Source organism: Hyla sarda, chromosome 1 (assembly GCF_029499605.1).
Source record: "Hyla sarda isolate aHylSar1 chromosome 1, aHylSar1.hap1, whole genome shotgun sequence".
Taxonomy (NCBI): domain Eukaryota; kingdom Metazoa; phylum Chordata; class Amphibia; order Anura; family Hylidae; genus Hyla; species Hyla sarda.
Window position 1 is genome coordinate 218,559,139 of NC_079189.1, and position 20,307 is coordinate 218,579,445.

Genomic DNA, 20,307 nt, shown 5'->3' on the forward strand with positions numbered 1-20,307 from the left:
GTATTGCAGACCTGTTGTCCGCACCAATGGGGATCTGCTCAATTGGTGTGATGGTAATTGGCTTAGGGATGTCCTTATGATGAATACTGGTATGTCTGGATAAGCTGTGGAGGAGAAAACCTTTTCTTATATTCGTCCTGTGCTGGTTCAAGCGTATGTGAAGTGGTTGTGTGGTCCGACCAATGTATTGTTTGCCAAATATACAGTTTATTAGGTAGACCACGTAAGATGATTGGCAGGTCATGCGGGATTTGAGGGGGAACGTGGCACCCGTTGCTGTGCTCGTAATGGTTGATTGCTTATGGCAGATGGTAGTGCAGCATAAACATCTGGGATGACCACATTTAAAGGCTCCATTCTTCGTGGTCATGGTATTGAAGGTACCCCCTATGGTTAGATGTTTTTTCTTTTTCTTACCACGGCTAGGGGCGATCAGATTGCGTAGAATTATTCCAGAGAGATGGGGATCTGATTTCAGAACATTCCAGTGTTTGTTGATGATTTGTTGTATAATTCTGTGGCCTCCAGAGTATGTGGTAATAAAATTCAATGTTGGATTACTTGTCTGGCTTTGCCTGTTTCTGGGGCCAGGAGATATGGGTACTGGTGTAATTTCATTCCCCTTTGTTTCCAAGGGATGGACTAGGGAAACAACAGGATCCATCACTGCTGGTTCCGGGAGAGCCACCCAAGCCGAGGATCCTGCTTTAGGAACCGGTAGGCAATCTTCCTGAGTCAATTTGAGGGTTCTCTGGTATGCATCCCTAACCAGCTGTTTGGGATAGCTCTTTTCGTGGAAGCGATCTTTCAAGATTCCTGCTTGTTCTTTGAATGTTTTTTCTTCTGCACAGTCTTTTCTAATCCTGCGGATTTGGCCATACGGAATATTCCGTTTTCATTTCTTGTGATGTCCACTCTGGAAAGGAATATAACAGTTTGAATCCACTGGTTTGAAAAACGTGGATTACTACGTCCATGTTTTTCAAACCAGTGGATTCAAACAGTTATATTCCTTTCCAGAGTGGACATCACAAGAAATGGAAACGGAATATTCCGTACGGCCAATTCCACAGGATTAGAAAAAACTGTGCCGAAGAAAAAACATTCAAAGAACAAGCAGGAATCTTGAAAGATCGCTTCCACAAAAAGGGCTATCCCAAACAGCTGGTTAGGGATGCATACCAGAGAACCCTCAAATTGACTCAGGAAGATTGCCTACCGATTCCTGAAGCAGGATCCTCGGCTTGGGTGGCTCTCCCGGAACCAGCAGTGATGGATCCTGTTGTTTCCCTAGTCCATCCCTTGGAAACAAAGGGGAATGAAATTACACCAGTACCCATATCTCCTGGCCCCAGAAAAAGGAAACAGGCAAAGCCAGACAGAAGTAATCCAACATTGAATTTTATTACCACATACTCTGGAGGCCACAGAATTATACAACAAATCATCAACAAACACTGGAATGTTCTGAAATCAGATCCCCATCTCTCTGGAATAATTCCAGATAAACCTAGGTTTACGTACCGTAGGGCTCCTACTATACTCAATCTGATCGCCCCTAGCCGTGGTAAGAAAAAGAAAAAACATCTAACCATAGGGGGTACCTTCAATACCATGACCACGAAGAATGGAGCCTTTAAATGTGGTCATCCCAGATGTTTATGCTGCACTACCATCTGCCATAAGCAATCAACCATTACGAGCACAGCAACGGGTGCCACGTTCCACCTCAAATCCCGCATGACCTGCCAATCATCTTACGTGGTCTACCTGATAAACTGTATATTTGGCAAACAATACATTGGTCGGACCACACAACCACTTCACATACGCTTGAACCAGCACAGGACGAATATAAGAAAAGGTTTTCTCCTCCACAGCTTATCCAGACATACCAGTATTCATCATAAGGACATCCCTAACCCAATTACCATCACACCAATTGAGCAGATCCCCATTGGTGCGGACAACAGGTCTGCAATACTGAACAAAAAAGAGATGTTCTGGATTTACTCCCTCCAGACACTTCACCCTAGGGGTCTGAATGAGGCAACTGAGCTCATCTGCTAGTATCAAGCTATAGACATTACCACCCCCCTTAGGTCTGCCAGCCTATTTTCTGCCTAAACCATGTACCCACCTCAAATCATCTGGATTCAATGGAAGGGCTTGGATTGTCGGTTCCTATGTCTCCCATCCAGAGGTTTGTCCCTGCCATGCCTGAACAGCGGCTAAGTGCACTGTCTGTCCATGGCCCCATACCACTGGGACTTCCTGTGCACCATGTCGTATAGTATCACTGCCCAATACTTGGTGCATGAAACTATACTAAATATAGAACGTATCCTATCTTTTGTTTTCACATGGGGCCTTTGTAACATTCTGTGCCCCACATGTTTGTATCGCTCACGATCCTTATATATTATGTATTTGTCTGCTATTTTTTGCATTATTGTGTATTCTGTGATTATGAGCACCCAAATTCGCCGGCTTTTTTCCCTTTAAAACACAAGCCCTACCCCCTAGCCCTTATGATTAGACCTGAGGAAGAGGGGAGCCTGTCCCCTCGCAACGTGTAGTCCCTGCTTTATCCAAAATAAAGTGCATCTTTTACCTCATCACGGCTCCTGACATCATTTCCTCAGCTGCAGCATGGGTGAGCGCCAGGATCGGATTCCTTTTTCCCCGCTACCACTCATGCTGGTGTTTTATGCACCTTTTGCTTTTCAGGTACATACAAGCAATATACTCAGGCCCATCTCTACCAGACCGGCAAACCAAGCAATTGCTTGGGGCCCCGAGCTGGCTGGGGGGCCCCGAGCAGAGCCGGTGCTTGCCTGCCCTGTAGCGACCAGGCACTTCGGGAGTCCTGCACATTTCAATTAAATTACCTTTGTAGGGTGCGGGCCACTTAAGAAACAAACCGGCACCGGACAGGTCAGGGGCTGATGGGAGTAGAGACATCACGTGCCCCGCGCAGGCACGCACGTCTACGCCAATCACCTGACCTGTCCCTGCCTACGTCCCCACGCGAATCTCCAGCATCCTCCGTGCAGTGACAGGAGCAGCAGCAGACTCACGCCGCTGCAACGATCCGCGGCAGGGTAAGTAAACTGGCGCGGGGGGCCCAGGGGGGGGGGGGGGGATTGTATGGTGGTTAGGGGACTGCAATTGTGATGAGAGGTTGTGTGTGTGGTGGGGTGGTGTTATGGGGGATCATGAGAGATGCAGGGGGGTGTTATGGGGGTCATGAGAGATGCAGGGGGGTGTTATGGGGGTCATGAGAGATGCAGGGGGGGTGTTATGGGGGTCGTGAGAGATGCAGGGGAGGTGTTATGGGGTGATGAGAGATGCAGGGGGTGTTATGGGGGGGATGAGAGGTGCAGGGGGAGTGTTATGGGGGTCATGAGAGATGCAGGGGGTGTTATGGGGGTGATGAGAGATGCAGGGGGTGTTATGGGGGTCATGAGAGGTGCAGGGGGGTGTTATGGGGGTCATGAGAGATGCAGGGGTGCTATGCGGGTCATGAGAGATGTAGGGGGGTGTTATGGGGGTGATGAGAGGTGCAGGGGGGTGTTATGGGGGTGATGAGAGGTGTAGGGGGGTGTTATGGGGGTGATGAGAGGTGCAGGGGGGGTGTTATGGGGGTGATGAGAGGTGCCCCCACGCACCTCTCCTCATCACCCCCCCATAACCCCCCCTGGTTATAATAGTGATGAGGAGAGGTGGAGGGGAGTTATAGTAATGATGAGGAGAGGTAGATATCAGACTCTGCAGAGAAGATGGAGCTGGAGGAAGACCTGGTCTCTGGACCAGATGAAGAAGAAAAGAGAACAGAGAAGATATCACTCAAGTCAGTAGACGTCACTCAGGCCACTGATATCATTGTGTATTCTCCTGACTATCCCATCAGAGCTGCAGTCACTTGTAAGTTCTGCAGTGATGATGGGTAAAACTGTGTCCAATCTGTGTCTCTCCAGCTGTTACAAAGCTACAACTCCCATTGCCAGAGGCTCTTCAGACATGATGGCCAGGGGGGGGGGGGGGTCTGGACAGGGGGTATGGGTAGGGAATACTGCTGCACCTAATGTGGGGGGAACACTGCTGCACCTAATGTGGGGGGAACACTGCCTACCTAATTTGGGGGGAACACTGCTGCACCTAATGTGGGGGGAACACTGCTGCACCTAATGTGCGTCGTATCGACGTTCGCTCACGTTGTGCTCCCAGAATTCAAGGGCCGGCGTTACTATGTCCTGATGCCGGCCCTAGAGCGTGACGTGCGTGAACATCAAAGGGGGGGGGCCTCCATGTCCATTTTGCTTGGGGACCCCAAATTCCTTCAAACGGCCCTGAGTATACTTATGGGGATTATATCCTATTTCCCTATAGGTACCTACGGATCTTACAGGGATATGTGAGTGATTACTCCAGTGGAATGTATTAGTATTATTGAGGAATGTCTATTGAAACCATCTATTTTGTGTACGTTTTCTTTACAGATCCACTGATGATTATCAACCCTGTTGCCTAGGAGTCTGTGTCCTGAAACCTTGTATGGGGTACACTATGTATCGGGTGTATTCCCCCTATGAGTAATCATGGTTCTCAGTTTACAAATATCTTTTTATTTACAATATTTCTAGTGCTTGGTGGGCTTAGAACAAATAGCCTTCATACCAGGACCTTTTGCTTAAAAAGTCCCCTGATGACACCACATCATTGTGGCAGAAACGCGTTGGGTCTTTACTACTAGCATTAGTTTGGAATTATTCTTGATAAATCCACACTGACATGTGGTAATTCTTTCACATTCACTATTATTTGGTGTAGGATATAGTTTTGAGCACTTTCTTGATTACTCTGGTGGCTTTTAAACTATATTTAATAAAAGCTAAGTCTTATGGAGTTCCCCTCCGATCAGCACAATTTTTTGCTGTTGATTTTCTCAGGGAATTAACAGCTCAGCGATGAGAACAGGATATCCTGTGGCTTCCAATTGACTACTTTTAACTTCCTTCTCCTTTCAGTAAAAAGGGCTATCTGAGAACAAGCATGTACCTTCCCTCTGGCATGTTCCTAGCTAAATTTGTACATACCATTCTGCTTGCAGCCATGCCTGGTACTAGTGCAGTTACAGTGTTAACCCCTTTATGCAGAATGTCATATATATACGGCAGGTGATGCAATGGGTCCACGCAATCTGCCGTATATAAAGGCATTCAGTTAAATGACTCGCCTACAGCATTGAGCAGGTTAAACTTACTTGCTGTGCGGTCTCCAGAAGCAGACAAGTCCTCCTTCAGGACCAGGTACCAATGAGATGCGGACAGGGGCGAACTGACAACACTCGGGGCCCCTGGACCAAAAAAAGGCAAGGGCCCCTGCTAGGCTCGGCAGCTCATCAATCTTCTGCCACATCCTATTCCACCCAAATCCCTTACACAATAAGCTAAAATTTATATATATAAGAAACACTTTTACGTAGGTAAATTTCCATGACCAATAATACTGGTATACAAGGAGTAAATATATACCACCACACAATAATTGGATAATATTGCCATACTGTACTGAATAAAACCACTATACACAGACACAGACACAGTATACTATAAAGGATCTGTATACAATATAAGTGATTATATACAGGACCATTACGACGGTAGATAACAGCTGTACACAGGATCTGTAGACCATCTAAGTGATAACAGTTACATTTTGGGACTCACAATTACGTCTTTTTTGATCAGCGGCGTCCTCTTTCCTTTTCTTCTCCGTCCGGATAAGACCGCCATGTGGATCTCTTAACATCTGCAGGACAAACATGTCAGACTCTGCATTTTTCCAGTGCCCTCCCCTCCTCTACAAAATCTTTCCATCTATAGGCCCACAAACTGTAATAATGCTCTCCTTAGTGTCCTGCACAGTAAAAGGGCAGGTAGGTAGGTAGCCAGGTAAATAGGTAACTAGGTAGGTAGATCAGGAAGCCAGATATGTAGGTGGTAGGTGACAAGCCAGGTTGGTAGAGGGTTAGCTAGGTAGTTAGGCAGCCATGAATGAAGGCCATGTACATAGTTAGGTAGCTGGGTATGTAGGTAGATAGACTGGTATGTAGGTAAGTAGTTAGGCATCCAGGTATAAAGTTAGGTAGCCCCCCTTCCCCGTAGGTATAGGCAGCAGAGTTACCCCCCCCCCTTCCCTGCAGGTATGGGCAACAGAGTTAACCCCCCCTTCCCTGTAGGTATAGGCAACATAGTTAACCCCCCTTCCCCAAAGGTATAGGCAGCAGAGTTAGCCCCCACCCTTCCCCATAGGTATAGGCAGCAGACTTAAACCCCCCCCCTTCCCCATAGGTATAGGCAGCAGAGTTAAACCCCCTTCCCAATAGGTATAGGAACAGGTTTACCCCCCCCCCCCCTTCTCCTTAGGTATAGGCAGCAGAGTCCCCCCCCCCTTTCCCCATAAGTATAGGCAGAGTTACCCCCCCTTCCCCATAGGTATAGGCAGAGTCCCCCCCTTTCCCCATAGGTATAAGCAGAGTTTCCCCCTCCCCCTTTCCCCATAAGTATAGGCAGAGTTGTCCACCACCCTCTTCCCCATAGGTATAGGCATAGTTACCCCCCCCTCTTCCCCATAGGTATAGGCAGAGTTGCCCCCCCTTCCCCCATAGGTATAGGCAGAGTTACCCCTCCCCCCTTTCCCCATAGGTATAGGCAGAGTTACCCCCCCCCTCTCCCCACAGGTATAGGCAGAGTTCCCCCTCTCCCCTCCCCCTTTCCCCATAAGTATAGGCAGAGTTTCCCACCCCCCTCTTCCCCATAGGTATAGGCAGAGTTACCCACTGCCTGCCTCTTCCCCATAGGTATAGGCAGAGTTACCCCTCCTTTCCCCATAGGTATAGGCAGAGTCCCCCCCCCCTTTCCCCATAGGTATAGGCAGAGTCCCCCCCCTCTCCACATAGGTATAGGCAGAGTTTCCCCCCTCCCCCTTTCCCCATAAGTATAGGCAGAGTTGCCCACCTCCCTCTTCCCCATAGGTATAGGCAGAGTTACCCCCCCCCTCTTCCCCATAGGTATAGGCAGAGTTACCCACCCCCCTCTTCCCCATGGGTATAGGGAGAGTTACCCCCCCTTTCTCTATAGGTATAGGCAGTTACCCCCCCCATTCTCCATGGGTGTAGGCAGAGTCCCCCCCCCTTTACCCATAGGTATAGGCAGAGTTTCCCCCTACCCTCCCCCTTTCTCCATAAGAATAGACAGAGTTGCCTACCCCCCTCTTCCCCATAGGTATAGGCAAAGTTACACCCCCCCCCCATCTTCCCCATAGGTATAGGCAGAGTTAAAAAAAATATATCTATGCTCACCTGATGTCCCACGCAGTGATCTCCTCAGCAGCAGGGGCCCATGTCTTCTCCCCTCCATAGTACAGGCGCCGATGAGTGACGTCATCGGCGCCTGTACTGCATGCTGCATGGGGGCGGACGTCACGTCTCCTCTGTGTAAGCTGCAGATGCGGCTCAGACAGAGGAGACGCCTTCTCCTGTATGTGCGTGTATTACATTTACATTCTAAAATGGTATGTGAGGGGGGTTTCCACTGTTTTGGTACCATGGGGGCTTTATAAATGTGAAATGCCCCCCCCCCCCCCAAAGCTATTCCAGCTTAATTTTCTCTCGAAAAGTGTTCCTTCTCTTCTGAGCTTTGCCGTGCACCTGCACAACACTTTACATCCACATTTGGAAGAATTTTGTACAAATTTTGTGGGGCTTTTTCTCCTTTTACCCTTTGTGAAAATGAAAAATTGGGGCAACAAATTTATGTAAGATTTTGACTTTTTACCTCCTCTTTGGTGCTATTCCTGTGAAATACCTAAAGGGTTAGTAAACTTTCTGAATGTCTTTTTTGGGGTAATTTATGAGAAATTTCTAACATGAAGGATTCTCAAATCCATTTCAAACTGTACTGGTCCCTAACACAAGCAGATTTTTTAATTTTCTGCTAAACTTTGAAGCCCTCTAATGTCTTCCAAAAATGAAAACATGTCCACTTTATTATGCCAACATATTGTATATGTGAATTAATATATAATTTATTTGGAATGACCATTTTCCTTAAAAGCAGAGCATTTCATATTTAGAAAAATGCCAATATTTAAATTTTTTCATGAAATTTTGTAATTTTTCACAAAGAAATTATGCAAATATCGATGAAAGGTTAACACTATGTTAAAGTAGAATATTTCACAAAAAAAACAATCAGAATCAAATTCATCAAAAGCATCCCAGATGACAGAGGTCAGATTTGCAAAATTTGGCTATGTCCTTAAAGGGGTACTCCGCCCCTAGACATCTTATCCCCTATGCAAAGGATAGGGGATAAGAGGTCAGATCGCCGCGGTGCCGCTGCTGGGGACCCCGGGGATCGCCGCTGCGGCACTGCGCTATCATTACAGCACAGAGCGAGTTCGCTCTGTGCGTAATGACGGGCGATACAGAGGACGGAGCCGTGTGACATCATGGCTCCGCCCCTCGTGACATCACGGCCCGTCCCCTTAATGCAAGTCTATGGCAGGGGGCGTGACGACTGCCGCGCCCCCTCCCAAAGACTTGTATTGAAAGGGGTGGGCCGTGATGTCACGAGGGGCGGAGCCGTGCCGTAACGATGCTCCGGCCCCTGTATTGCGCGCCATTACGTGCAGAGTGAACTCACTCTGTGCTGTAATGATAGCGGGTTGCTGCAGCGGGGATCGCGGGGATCCCCAGCAGCGGCACCGCGGCGAACTGACATCTTATCCCCTATCCTTTGGATAGGGGATAAGATGTCTAGGGGCTGAGTACCCCTTTAAGGTCAACATGGGCTATTTCCTTAAGGAGTTAAATACAGAAAAATTTTACAATTCTATATATAACACATTCAATGGAAAATGACTACCGTTCAAAGTTATGCTTGCTAGTCATCTATCAAAATGAAAGGCAATTCATAATCAGCACCAAAATGCCTAAATGGGGCACCAGTATACCCATTCCCTACTGTATATAAAGGGCAATAGGAAACAAAGCTTACCATTCCTTCTCAACAAGATCCATCTCCAGCGCGAGACCCACTGTTATGTGATTATATGACATTAGGCCTCACACTGGAGATGGCTGGAAGCTTTGTCTCCTATCACATAGTTACCGTATATATTCAGTGGGGAACGGGGTGAACAGAGGTGCCGATACTAAATGAGTATTGAAAAAAAAATGATTATTATTATTTGCCATTGAAGGTATCTTTGACCTCGCATTCTTTGAAGTTTTCTTAATTGCTAAGATATTGGATTAATTTTGAAATCAGATGAATGAAGCCTAAGAGAGATCATGAAAGGGGAGAGGCGATGTCTATTGTATCCTTGTCACATTGCTTTTGCCATAACCAGCAGTAGGTTGCACATACTGTATTATATACTGTAATATCTAGTTTTATAATTATAAAAATCCCATCATCTCATCACTCAGACTCATTATTTAGTCTATCATATTCAAAGATCTACTCTTGTAACATAGAAGTTGCAGATAATTAATCTCTTAAAATAGAACAAGAGCTGTAGCAATCTGTTTTTACTTCTTTCTCTGTTATATAATAGTTCCTCTTCCTAAAGTTCTAGACAAAATGTATTAAGAAATACAGTGCACACTGGTACAATAGAGGTTCATGTTTGCAATTTTAACCTTACAAAACCTAGGACCATTATCATTTTAAAACCTGGCTATGGCCAAACATACAACAAGAAGTTCAAAAGCAACAGGAACATGATGGTAGTTATGCCACTAGCTGTACACAAGTTGTGTATATCTAAGGAATGAATGCAAAGCATAGCAATTTACAGAGAGAGATTGCCTAAGGTTGTAAGCAAAGCTATATCATTCTCTTACGTAGACATGTCGTCTAATGCAGAAGGGGCGCTTAAGAAGCAGCTGGGTTTCTTTTTGCTATTCTTTTTTGCAGGTTACTATTCAGCAAATGTGCTGAAAGAAACTACATCCAGTCACAGTACAAAAGAGTATTTTTCCCAACAAAAAAGTCTAAGAAATTACTCATTGTATGCAGAAAACCAAAGCATTTTGAGCAGGGAGGCAATGAAGCCAACATAATTGGTCACAGGGCCGGAGTTGTGATAAGTAGAAGGGTTATTAGAATATCTTAGTGTTACATTTATTGTGGACATAATCAGTGTCCTTTTACATTCTACTATGATCTATAAAGCAGAAAGAGTGAAAAGAATATAACAAAGGAATATAACAACAATGGGGGTATATGATATGGGGGTCCTGTGTACGTGGTTGGGCTTCCCTTGTCTACAGTTGCAACATTATGTGCCTTCAATAATGTGTGCATTGACAATTGTTCTATATATTTGATTGTGCCTTTTATTGTTTTATTGTGTATATGTGCATATACAAGAGTTTTTATCAAAACAGCAAATCGCCCACGTGACTCAGCCTCCCTACAGCCTAGATTTTGTTCCCTGAGACCTTTTCCCAAAACAAAATATAGAACTGTGTAAGATCCCAAGGTGCCTACTTTTAAGGGGACTAAGGCATCATTGTTCTATGTACAATCTTTCTTCTTCCTTGTATCTTCTTCAATAAATGTCTCTATTTTTCTAATGACTCTCTTGGAATTCTGGCCTTAGCTGTGAAGATAATTCCATCTGTCTTATACTCAGTAAAGCCTCTGTTTGACCATAACTGAACTAATTTCACTACTAGCAACTGGGATAGCGGAGGGACCGGACGTGTTGGTGTTCCGAAACCCTAAAACCACACTGACGTCATGAACACTAGGGGTTAACAACATCTTGCCCCCTGTGTTAATACTATCTGATCCCACCACTCACACCACTACACCCGTGGTCCCACCTTATCCCGTGGGTCACCACAATATAACAGTCCAGTATCATAGGCAGTTCACAGAGAGAGTAGGAGAAAAGCAAAAGTACTATTTGGCAAATGCTCAGCTGTATGCCTCCTTACTGGATAGTGACTAGTCTGCCTATTTTTCCTCTTCTTGTTTAGTATAGACACAGTTATGACCACCACATTGGCCCTCATTTACTTAGAAAATCGGGTTGTAAGTCTATCTTGCTTTCTTACCCGACTGCTTTTTTCCCCTGGAATTTATTATTATGTCGCATCCTGTTTGTCGCACTGGGTTTTGTTGGTTTTGGTTTCCAACTCCTCTGAGCTGTCGGGAAAAAATCCACAACAATTCAACAAATTCGGGTTGGAAACCTTTATAAATATGTGGGAAAGCTCAGAAATGTCGAGTTACGCCCCTTTTTCGGGTTTGGGAGAATCCACATCGGGTCAATCGGGAAAAAATGTTGCATCGCGTCGCAGACTGGCGCACGATGTCTGCGACATGTCGCAGACAAAGATGCGACAAAAAAACCCGACAAAACAAGTCGGGTTTAGAATAGTAAATGAGGGCCATTATGTGCCTGGTTCTTTCTACAGCACTTCTGAACCCAAACAAACCATTAGTCCAGTATACTGCTCTGCATCCACTCCGTAACTCTGGGCCTCCATTTCAGGAGGAGATGTGTCAGGCATAAATACAGTAAAACAGATTCTTTCCTTAATCATAGTGTGTATGGCACTTTCAAATGATGTGTTTTAGACAAAATTAACACCAATCTTTACAGGTATGAAAAGTATTGAGAAAAAGAGCAAGATTAAGGGAATGTTCACACATTAAGGTTTTTAAATGCAAATTATGAATTCAAAGCCAGGAACAGATCATCAATGGAGGACAAATATAAACAAAAGACTATTCATGTTTTCAGATCAATTTCTGTCTTTGTATTCAATAATTGCTATTAAAACGGGAATACACCATAAAAGTAGTCAAGGGGAATAATTTTTTTAAGCATTTGTTCCTTTTTTGTGGCACTATTTCTTGGCTCAGTTAGCATCTAAAACTTTTCTAGATCTCTTGTTTTTTATATGATTACATAATGAATGTATCTATTTTTATATGCCTTCCTTGATTATGTTATTATTATTGTCAGATCTATATTTTATTTGCCAATATGTATGAAATAAAGAATTTACATTTTTTATGTGTTAAAGGGGTACTCTGGTGGAAAACTATTTTTTTTAAATCAACTGGTGCCAGAAAGTTAAACAGATTTAAAAATCTTAATTCTTCCAGTACTTATCAGCTGCTGTATGCTCCGCAGGAAGTTCTTTTCTTTTTTTCATTTATTTTCTGTTTGACTACAGTGCTCTCTGCTGACACCTTTGTCCATGTCAGGAACTGTCTAAAGCAGGAGCAAATCACCATAGCAAATCTCTCCTGCTCTGGACAGTTTCTGACATGGACAGAGGTGTCAGCAGAGAGCACTGTAGTCATACAGAAAATACATTTTAAAAGAAAAGAACTTCCTGTGGAGCATACAGCAGCTGATATGTACTGGAAGGATTAAGATTTTAAATAGATGTAATTTACAAATCTGTTTATCTAAGCGCTGCGGAATCTGTAGGCGCTATATAAATAAATTATTATTATTATCTTTATGGCACCAGTTGATTATAATAAATTCCACTGGACTACCCTTTTAAATCAGAAAAAGCTGGAAAAATTGGCTCAAATCCATACCTGGCTTAAATTCAGTACAAGTTGTTCCAAATGTGTACCTCGATATACATGGGTATGGGGTGTCTGTAGGATAACTGTGTTTCTGTTTCCTAAATATAATATTTTATATCTTACTCAGTTTTCCCCTTCCTTCTGAGTTACAGAAACAGCAAGTCTCTCAAAGCTATACAGTCATACAAAGGTACATAAACTGTGTAAAATAGCTTCATCTCCTGCTGCCAGAAGCACGTGGGAAGGACCGGGAGCCCTTAATCCCAAGATAATAGAAGCTGTTAAGAAACAACTTAGAAAGAAAAGACACATACATTGTATTTCTAAAGTGTATGATATTTTAAGAAGGTTTCTGAATAGTCATTAAAGGGGTATTCCAGGCCAAAACTTTTTTTTATATATCAACTGGCTCCGGAAAGTTAAACAGATTTGTAAATTACTTCTATTAAAAAATCTTAATCCTTCCAATAGTTATTAGCTTCTGAAGTTGAGTTGTTGTTTTCTGTCTAACTGCTCTCTGATGACTCACGTCCCGGGAGCTGTGCAGTTCCTATGGGGATATTCTCCCATCATGCACAGCTCCCGGGACGTGACATCATCATTGAGCAGTTAGACAGAAAACTTCAGAAGCTAATAACTATTGGAAGGATTAAGATTTTTTAATAGAAGTAATTTACAAATCTGTTTAACTTTCCGGAGCCAGCTGATATATATATATATATATATATATATATATATATATATATAAAAAAAAGGTTTTGCCTGGAATACCCCTTTAAAGTATTGATGAAAATTTTGAGATTTTGAGGAATGCAAGAAATGTTACCCTGAGCCCAAACTATAGAGTAGTACAGATTGTTATGCTCTGGCATTTCTCAAAGCTAGACGGATACTGAGTAAAAATTTGGAAATAATATGAATGATTTTCAAAACAAATGTATAATTAGTACCAGAAGTATGAATTGTAGGTATAATAAATATATTAGACAAGCAGATAAGTTTAACTGTTACTAGAATTATGTTTATCATACGAGGGGACATCAGAGCGGGCCTTTTCTGGTAAGATGGCTCATCTTGAGAGCATGAAGAAGCAATGACAAGTGGGAAACCAAATAGTATCAGACTGGAAGTTGTGGGGGATCAAGGAGTGAGTGTGATTTATTATTTTATTTTACTTACTTTAATATTTTATTTTTTACACCCCCAGCCTATATAATCAATACAATTAATATTCCCTGACAACACCTCCGACACTACTTGAAAGCTCACATATATATCCACAAAGAGAAGTTACACACACACATATATATATATATATATATATATATACACAGTGATCCTCCAACCTATGATGGCCCCGACATATGATCATTTCAACATACGAAGGCCTCTCGGAGGCCATCGTATGTTGAAGGCAGCATCAACATACCATGCTTTTGTATGTCAGGTCTATCGCATAAACGGCTATCAAGCAGCGCAGACTTTAGCTGCCACCAGATAGCCATTTAACATGCCCTGTGTGCTTCTGTGAGTGTCACTCACCTGTCCCCGAAACTCTGGACCATCCTTTTCCTGCTCCGCTGCATAGCTGTCGCCCTCCTTTGCTGTCATCACGTCACCGCGCACGCCATCCTGTCATCCAATAGGAGCGGCGTACATAGCGATGTGATGACGGCGATGGGGAGCAACGATCCAAGGCAGCGGTGACGGTGATGATGGTGATGTTCTGAGACCCATAAATGAATTTGGTAAATGACCCAGACTGACCACAGTGGTTTTAACCCACAAATGTGGAATATGAAAAGTATAATATTTTTAAGGCAATTATTAGTGCATTTTAGGTCTTTTTAGGTCTATCCTATGGGAATGCCAGCAAGAATTCCCATAGGATACAATAGACAAAACATAGTCTACAAGAGGCTACTATACTCAAGACTATGTGTAAAATTTTAACTGTAAAATTTTTATTGTATCTGCCACCAATTAGTGGCAGTGAACATAAGTGCTCAACATTTGCTGACGATCTTTTGATGTACATCACCAATTCACATATCTCTCTTCTCTCTTTGGTTTTGATGGATGGTCCAATTTTAAGATAAATATATCTAAATTGGAAGGTTTAAATGTGTCCCTCCCCCAGTCTGTTATGGTGTTTCCTTAAAACTAATATTTCCTTTACTTGGCTAGCCTCTGGCCTCACTTATTTAGTCATAAAATTTGTCCCAATTATTTCCCTGTAATTTTACTCATTTTATTACACAATTTACATATCATCTGAATTCAAAGAGCTGGAAGGAATTCTCCTGGTTTGGTGGAACATTCTCAAAATTACCCTTTACCTAAATTTCTCTATTTGTTGCAGACTATCCCTTTTGCATGCTTGAGGTGTTTCCTGCCATATTGTTGCATGTACTATCTTGCTGCCATGAATACATGACTTTTGCACTTGCTGCACAATTATACCTCCAAGATCTATTTGCACATAACACATGATGTTTATCCCTTTTGCTGTTTGTGCTCCCATGAACTTGGCCCCCATCTCAGATGTTCTCAGTTCTCCACTAATTCACGACAAACAATTTTTGGTCAATCCTACGGGCCCTCTATTCCCTATCACTGACCATTCTACTTTTCCTCTGGGTCTTTCGTCCCACTGCTTGTTGAGAGGCTTCAAACAAACCCATTTGCTGTTGCTGTGGACTTTGTGTTGGCACCATGCCCTTCTCTGTGTTCTTTTTGGTTCACTGTACTTTGTACCATCCAAGATGTTACTGAGACTATTGTTCCCAGCTCACCAGGAGTGACCTTATTATTTATATTTGAATTGCCTCCATCCTCCTTTAAAAAAATATCCTTGCTTTGTCACTTCTTGAAGACGGCTAAAGTGTTTATCCCACATAAGTGGAGATCACCAGAACCCCCTACCTTTGGAGAATGGCAATGTATGGAAGAGTTGATTGCTTTGGACCCTGTAGAAAATGATCACTACAGTAAGATTGTGGTTTGATTGGATGTCTTTCCAGTTGTATTTAGGATATAGGAATCTCTCAGATTCTGGAATCCGTGCAGTCCCTTAATTCCACAGTAATATAAGCGGGTGAATGAACCGCAATCACAGAAGTGAACAAAAGGTGCCTGTTTAAATGTCACACCATAGTGGAACCATATTCAGCAACTGATTGGCCTGGCACTTTCATCTCCTGATTGGCTGACCTGCACTGCCTCTAATTTTGAAGAGCAGTTCTGCACCAACCAGAGCTAGGTGTCATAGTAGCACGAGGATGCTCTTTGCGGTGCCTCTCAGAGATCAGACGCAACGCATAAGCAACAACAGGAGAGTTCCTGAAAGAGTGCTCACAAATTTTGCATTCCACAATTCCAGATAATTCAGAAGCAAAGTTAGAAAGGAACTGGTGAAAAAGTAAGATACCTTGTGCTAAGTACATTGGAAAACAACTACTCTGCCTTGGCCAGGATACAGTGAAGCCTCTCCAAAAGACCACATCTTTGAGAAGACTATGCCCTTACCAAGACCAGATTTTTAGTTTGTAATTTTCTTATACATTTTCGTGTCAAAGAAGGGAATAGAATACTTTCCTCAGGAAAGGCCTAGCGGTCAATTTAACTGTAATGTAAATGTTGCAGTCTACGGGGGGGGGGGGGGGGGGAAACTATAAAACTGGAACCATCATGCTACATAAAGCCCCAGTGAATTAAATGGGTTTAATGGATTTGCATGCAGTATGACACCTGCATATTGCATTGCAGTTAAACAGAATTTTATTATTTGACTTTATTGTGATGTCCCAGGACGGGATTATGTGACGCTATACTGTCCTTCTGCCCTGTCAGGCAGAGTCCCTGCATGTCCCCAGGGCTCCCCTGCAGCATACCCCCATTATGTATATAGGTTTTCCTCATTTAATGCACTGTTGCTTTAATGTTTGTACCACATGATTGTTACCCAAAGGGCTCAAGTGACCAGCTGATCCTCACCCCCCCCCCCCCCCCCCCCGAAATGTGACCTATGGGCTCCTTGCACAGCCCCCCTATATAACCAGGGGAGGGGCTGCAATCTCTATCTTTCCTGCTGAGGTCCAGTGCAGTCAAGTTGTTCCAATGTCTGTGTCCAGAGCATTGGAGGCCTCAAGCCTAAATTCCTGCAGCCACAAGTCGGTCATCAATAAGTCAAGTCATCTTCTTTTCAGTCACCATCTCTGTCAAGTCAAGTCCATCTGCAGTCACCGTGGCCTGCACTAAAGTCAGTCTAACTACTGCAAGTCCCAGCAAGCCTGCGAGGTCCCCCTGTGTCACTGGTCACCTCCCTGGGATATTTGGCTGTACTGCAGACTATATCACCTGTCTTACCTCAGTAAAGCTGCCGTTATCCTTAATCTGGCATTGGTGTCTTCATTGCCCCTGCCTAACCCAGGATCAGCGGTATTACCTTCGGGTGGTTAAGGCTAAACCACGCCCTGGCGTCACGACAAGAAGGTGTTAATACCATCTGCCCCTTGGGCCACAACATCTGCCCTGCATCTACCCTGCACCTCATACCCTGACACTACATTATGATCATGAGAAGAAAAATAGCAAAAGTTCAGGCCCCTTTTCACCACAGGTCCCATAGCAGTGGCATGGTCCAGAAAAATAAATTGAAGCCCCTAAGCCCCAATGAAAACTATGGAACAGGGCCTCCAGTAACCATGTTCCATTTTAATACTTGTGTCCTCTTATGTACGTGTCCTCTTATGTGCCAGAGGCTCCATTTCAGCCACTACTACTTCTGCACACTTATAGTTAGACCTCTGATCTATCTCTCTGGCAGATATGCCACAGAAAGAAGAGGGGCATGGACCTTTCATCTTGACCTTATTTATGTAAGATGCATTTGGGAACCCTTTTAATTTATATTAACATTTAACCTTCAATAATCTGTAAATTTAAAATAAAGGATATCACTGGCCCAGTCCCCTGCCATTGCCATTCGAATAATGCCAAGTCCCTGCTAATGAGTACTTCCTGGGCCCTGTCTCAAAATAATAAAAATGGCTACTCAGCCTATCATTGACAAAGGCAGATCACCTTATAAGTGGGCATTTTCTACATGTTTAGACAATACCCAGGAAGTGCTGATCAGCGGGTATCAGTACCGTTGGAACAGCGACAAGGGTTGGGCAGTTAGGTATCCCTTTTTTTTTTTTTTTTCAAGCCAACCTAAGTCCATTGAAAAATCCTAGCTCCACATAATGCCTTTAAAGGGGTTATCCACCATAAGGTGATTTTAGTACGTACCTGCCAGACAGTAATGGACATGCTTAGGAAGGATCTGTGCTTGTGTTGTGAGATTACCATAACACTGTGGCTAGATTTTTGTGAACTGGTATTTCCTGTTTGACTTTTCTTTTTTTAACTACAAATCCCCCAATTCCATTTTCCTCCCTCCCACACATCAGCTACACCACCTATTGATACATAAAAGACCTGTGGTTTTCAATCAGGGTGCCTACAGATGTTGCATTAGTTGCAGATTGATCTCTCTCCCACCAAGCGATCGCTCCACTCATTGAAGCAGACAGGCTCCCTGTCATCAGCTGACTAGTGAGTCAGGTCTCGGCTGCATTGCAACCTGGGAAAATCTGAGACAACAGTCATTTTGTATGCTGTTAAAAATAAATATTGGAGTTAAAATCACAGAAGAATTGTGAGAAAACAGTTACACACAGGTACATATACTATATTATACCTGTAGCATGGTCAAATAAAAAAAAATTCCTGCAAAACCTCTTTAATACCTTAAGCATTTTATCTAAGGAGCCTATGGTGCCCCACAAGTGTATTTAAGCCTGACATACAAATATAAATGATCTTCCATTATGCAACCATTACAGCACAATATTAACTAACACTTGTTGAATCTCCACAGTGTTATATATACCAAGTTTGCAAATTATCAGTAAAACACAGATACACAACAATCCAGCAAATCACATATTTCTCAGTGAATCCTCTATAACAGGGAAAAAATGACATACCGTAGTTATATTTTATACTAATATAAAAGACAAGCTGAGCGTACGCTGCTTAACTTCTTTAAACAGTTACCATGGAAATGCATTCGCTGGATCTGATATCAGACCATGAGGTAACGGCAGAAAAAGCATTGAGTTGTGTTGACAATTAAAACACATCTGCAAAGAGGTAACAAACAACAGATGACACAATCGGCTTTATCTTTATTTATCTTAAAGAATTCACAACCCAACAATCTTTAATTGGGCAAGTCAAGTCAGCGTGCTCAACTAGGAAGAGCGGCAGCGGAAAAGAGCAAGGAAAAGAACCAGTTGTCTTCTCCTGGAATAGATGAATCATTAATGTAAAAGATAATACTTTAGATTCCAAAAGAATAATAAAAATTATAAATAAATATTCAAATACAAGGAGTCTGAAGATATAAGGGCAAATCCATTAATATGACTAATCTATCAATTTATCTATCTTTATCTATTCCACTATAAACAATGTTTAACCTTTTCATTAATGATTTCACCTCCGGTTAGTACAACTGTAAATAGGTAAAGAACCGATAAAGGAATATTTGCAGACAACATTGAAACCTCGTCTTTTTTTTTTTTTTTTTTTTGCCACATATCGCTGTATTGTCATGTAAATATAGAAATGTTTACCACATTCCCATCAATACAAGTTAAATTATTAAAAAATACATAAAATGCAGTGATATTATAGTACAATTGCTCATCCTAGGCCAACATGACACTCAGTGTTAATCTACCTGCTGTCAAGGCAACTGCAATACACCTTGCCTAGCATGTCAAGAGTTAAAGGGTCATACAGCCAAGAGAACTGACAGCAAGTTTATCTTGTATTTCAAGCAATGAGATAATATACAGGTCTATGAGCTGATAGACTTGCAATAACAAGTAACAGATACAGCAACAAGCAAGGTACAGTATTCTTGTACTTACTGATTCCTGTGTGTGTCTGGCTGAACGCTGTAGCCACCAGCCCCGGGAGCAGAGTTTCTCTTAACGCGGATGGAAGAGTCATCATATTTCATACATTTACCACACCAAGTAGAAATAATCTTAGTCAAGGCAAGAGTGTCTGTCTCGAAAGAGTTGCCGCTGGTGAATAGTCTCACACTTCAGAAAGAGCGATCCGTTAACTGCGTCTTTATAATGAAATGAATCTGCTGCTCTCCTTTCCTCCGGCTCACACTGGATGAAGACATTCTGATATTTCAAAACCAACCAACCAGAAACCCCAAATGCTTTTAACACGTAATTTACCTATTCAAGCAGCTGACTAGGTAACAGTTTGAAACACAGAGAAAGAACTGCCTGGTCCCTTAAGCAGCACAATGTTCATAATGCTGACCATGTCACTGTGTTAATACCCATTTTTATTTGCATTTATATGACTGTCACAGGGGCAATTGACCTGCAATGCTCCAATTACTCTTACCATTAGCAGCTGATTCTGGGGGTATCATGCTTTGTCACATATGCCTGTCCCAGTCTATGCAGGGAACAGGACAATTGCATTACATGAATGCATTGTAGTCTAGGGAATGGTGAGAAATAAAGATGTAGTAGAGCTGAAACTACAAGCGATGCCCGGAGACAAAAGAAAACTCTGAACGAACTAAATT

At 42.9% G+C, this 20,307-nt stretch overlaps 1 protein-coding gene across 1 annotated transcript in view; it reads right to left on the minus strand.

The window, feature by feature from the left end:
* The window catches only part of ARHGAP24 (Rho GTPase activating protein 24), a 939,121-nt gene extending 919,273 nt beyond the window's left edge, over positions 1-19,848 (minus strand). Inside the window, exon 1 of the mRNA XM_056568756.1 lies at positions 19,622-19,848. Within this exon, the coding sequence (XP_056424731.1) occupies positions 19,622-19,706 (85 nt within the window). The 5' untranslated portion in view covers positions 19,707-19,848. The remainder of the gene's footprint in view (positions 1-19,621) is intronic.
* Positions 19,849-20,307: the final 459 nt, after the last annotated feature.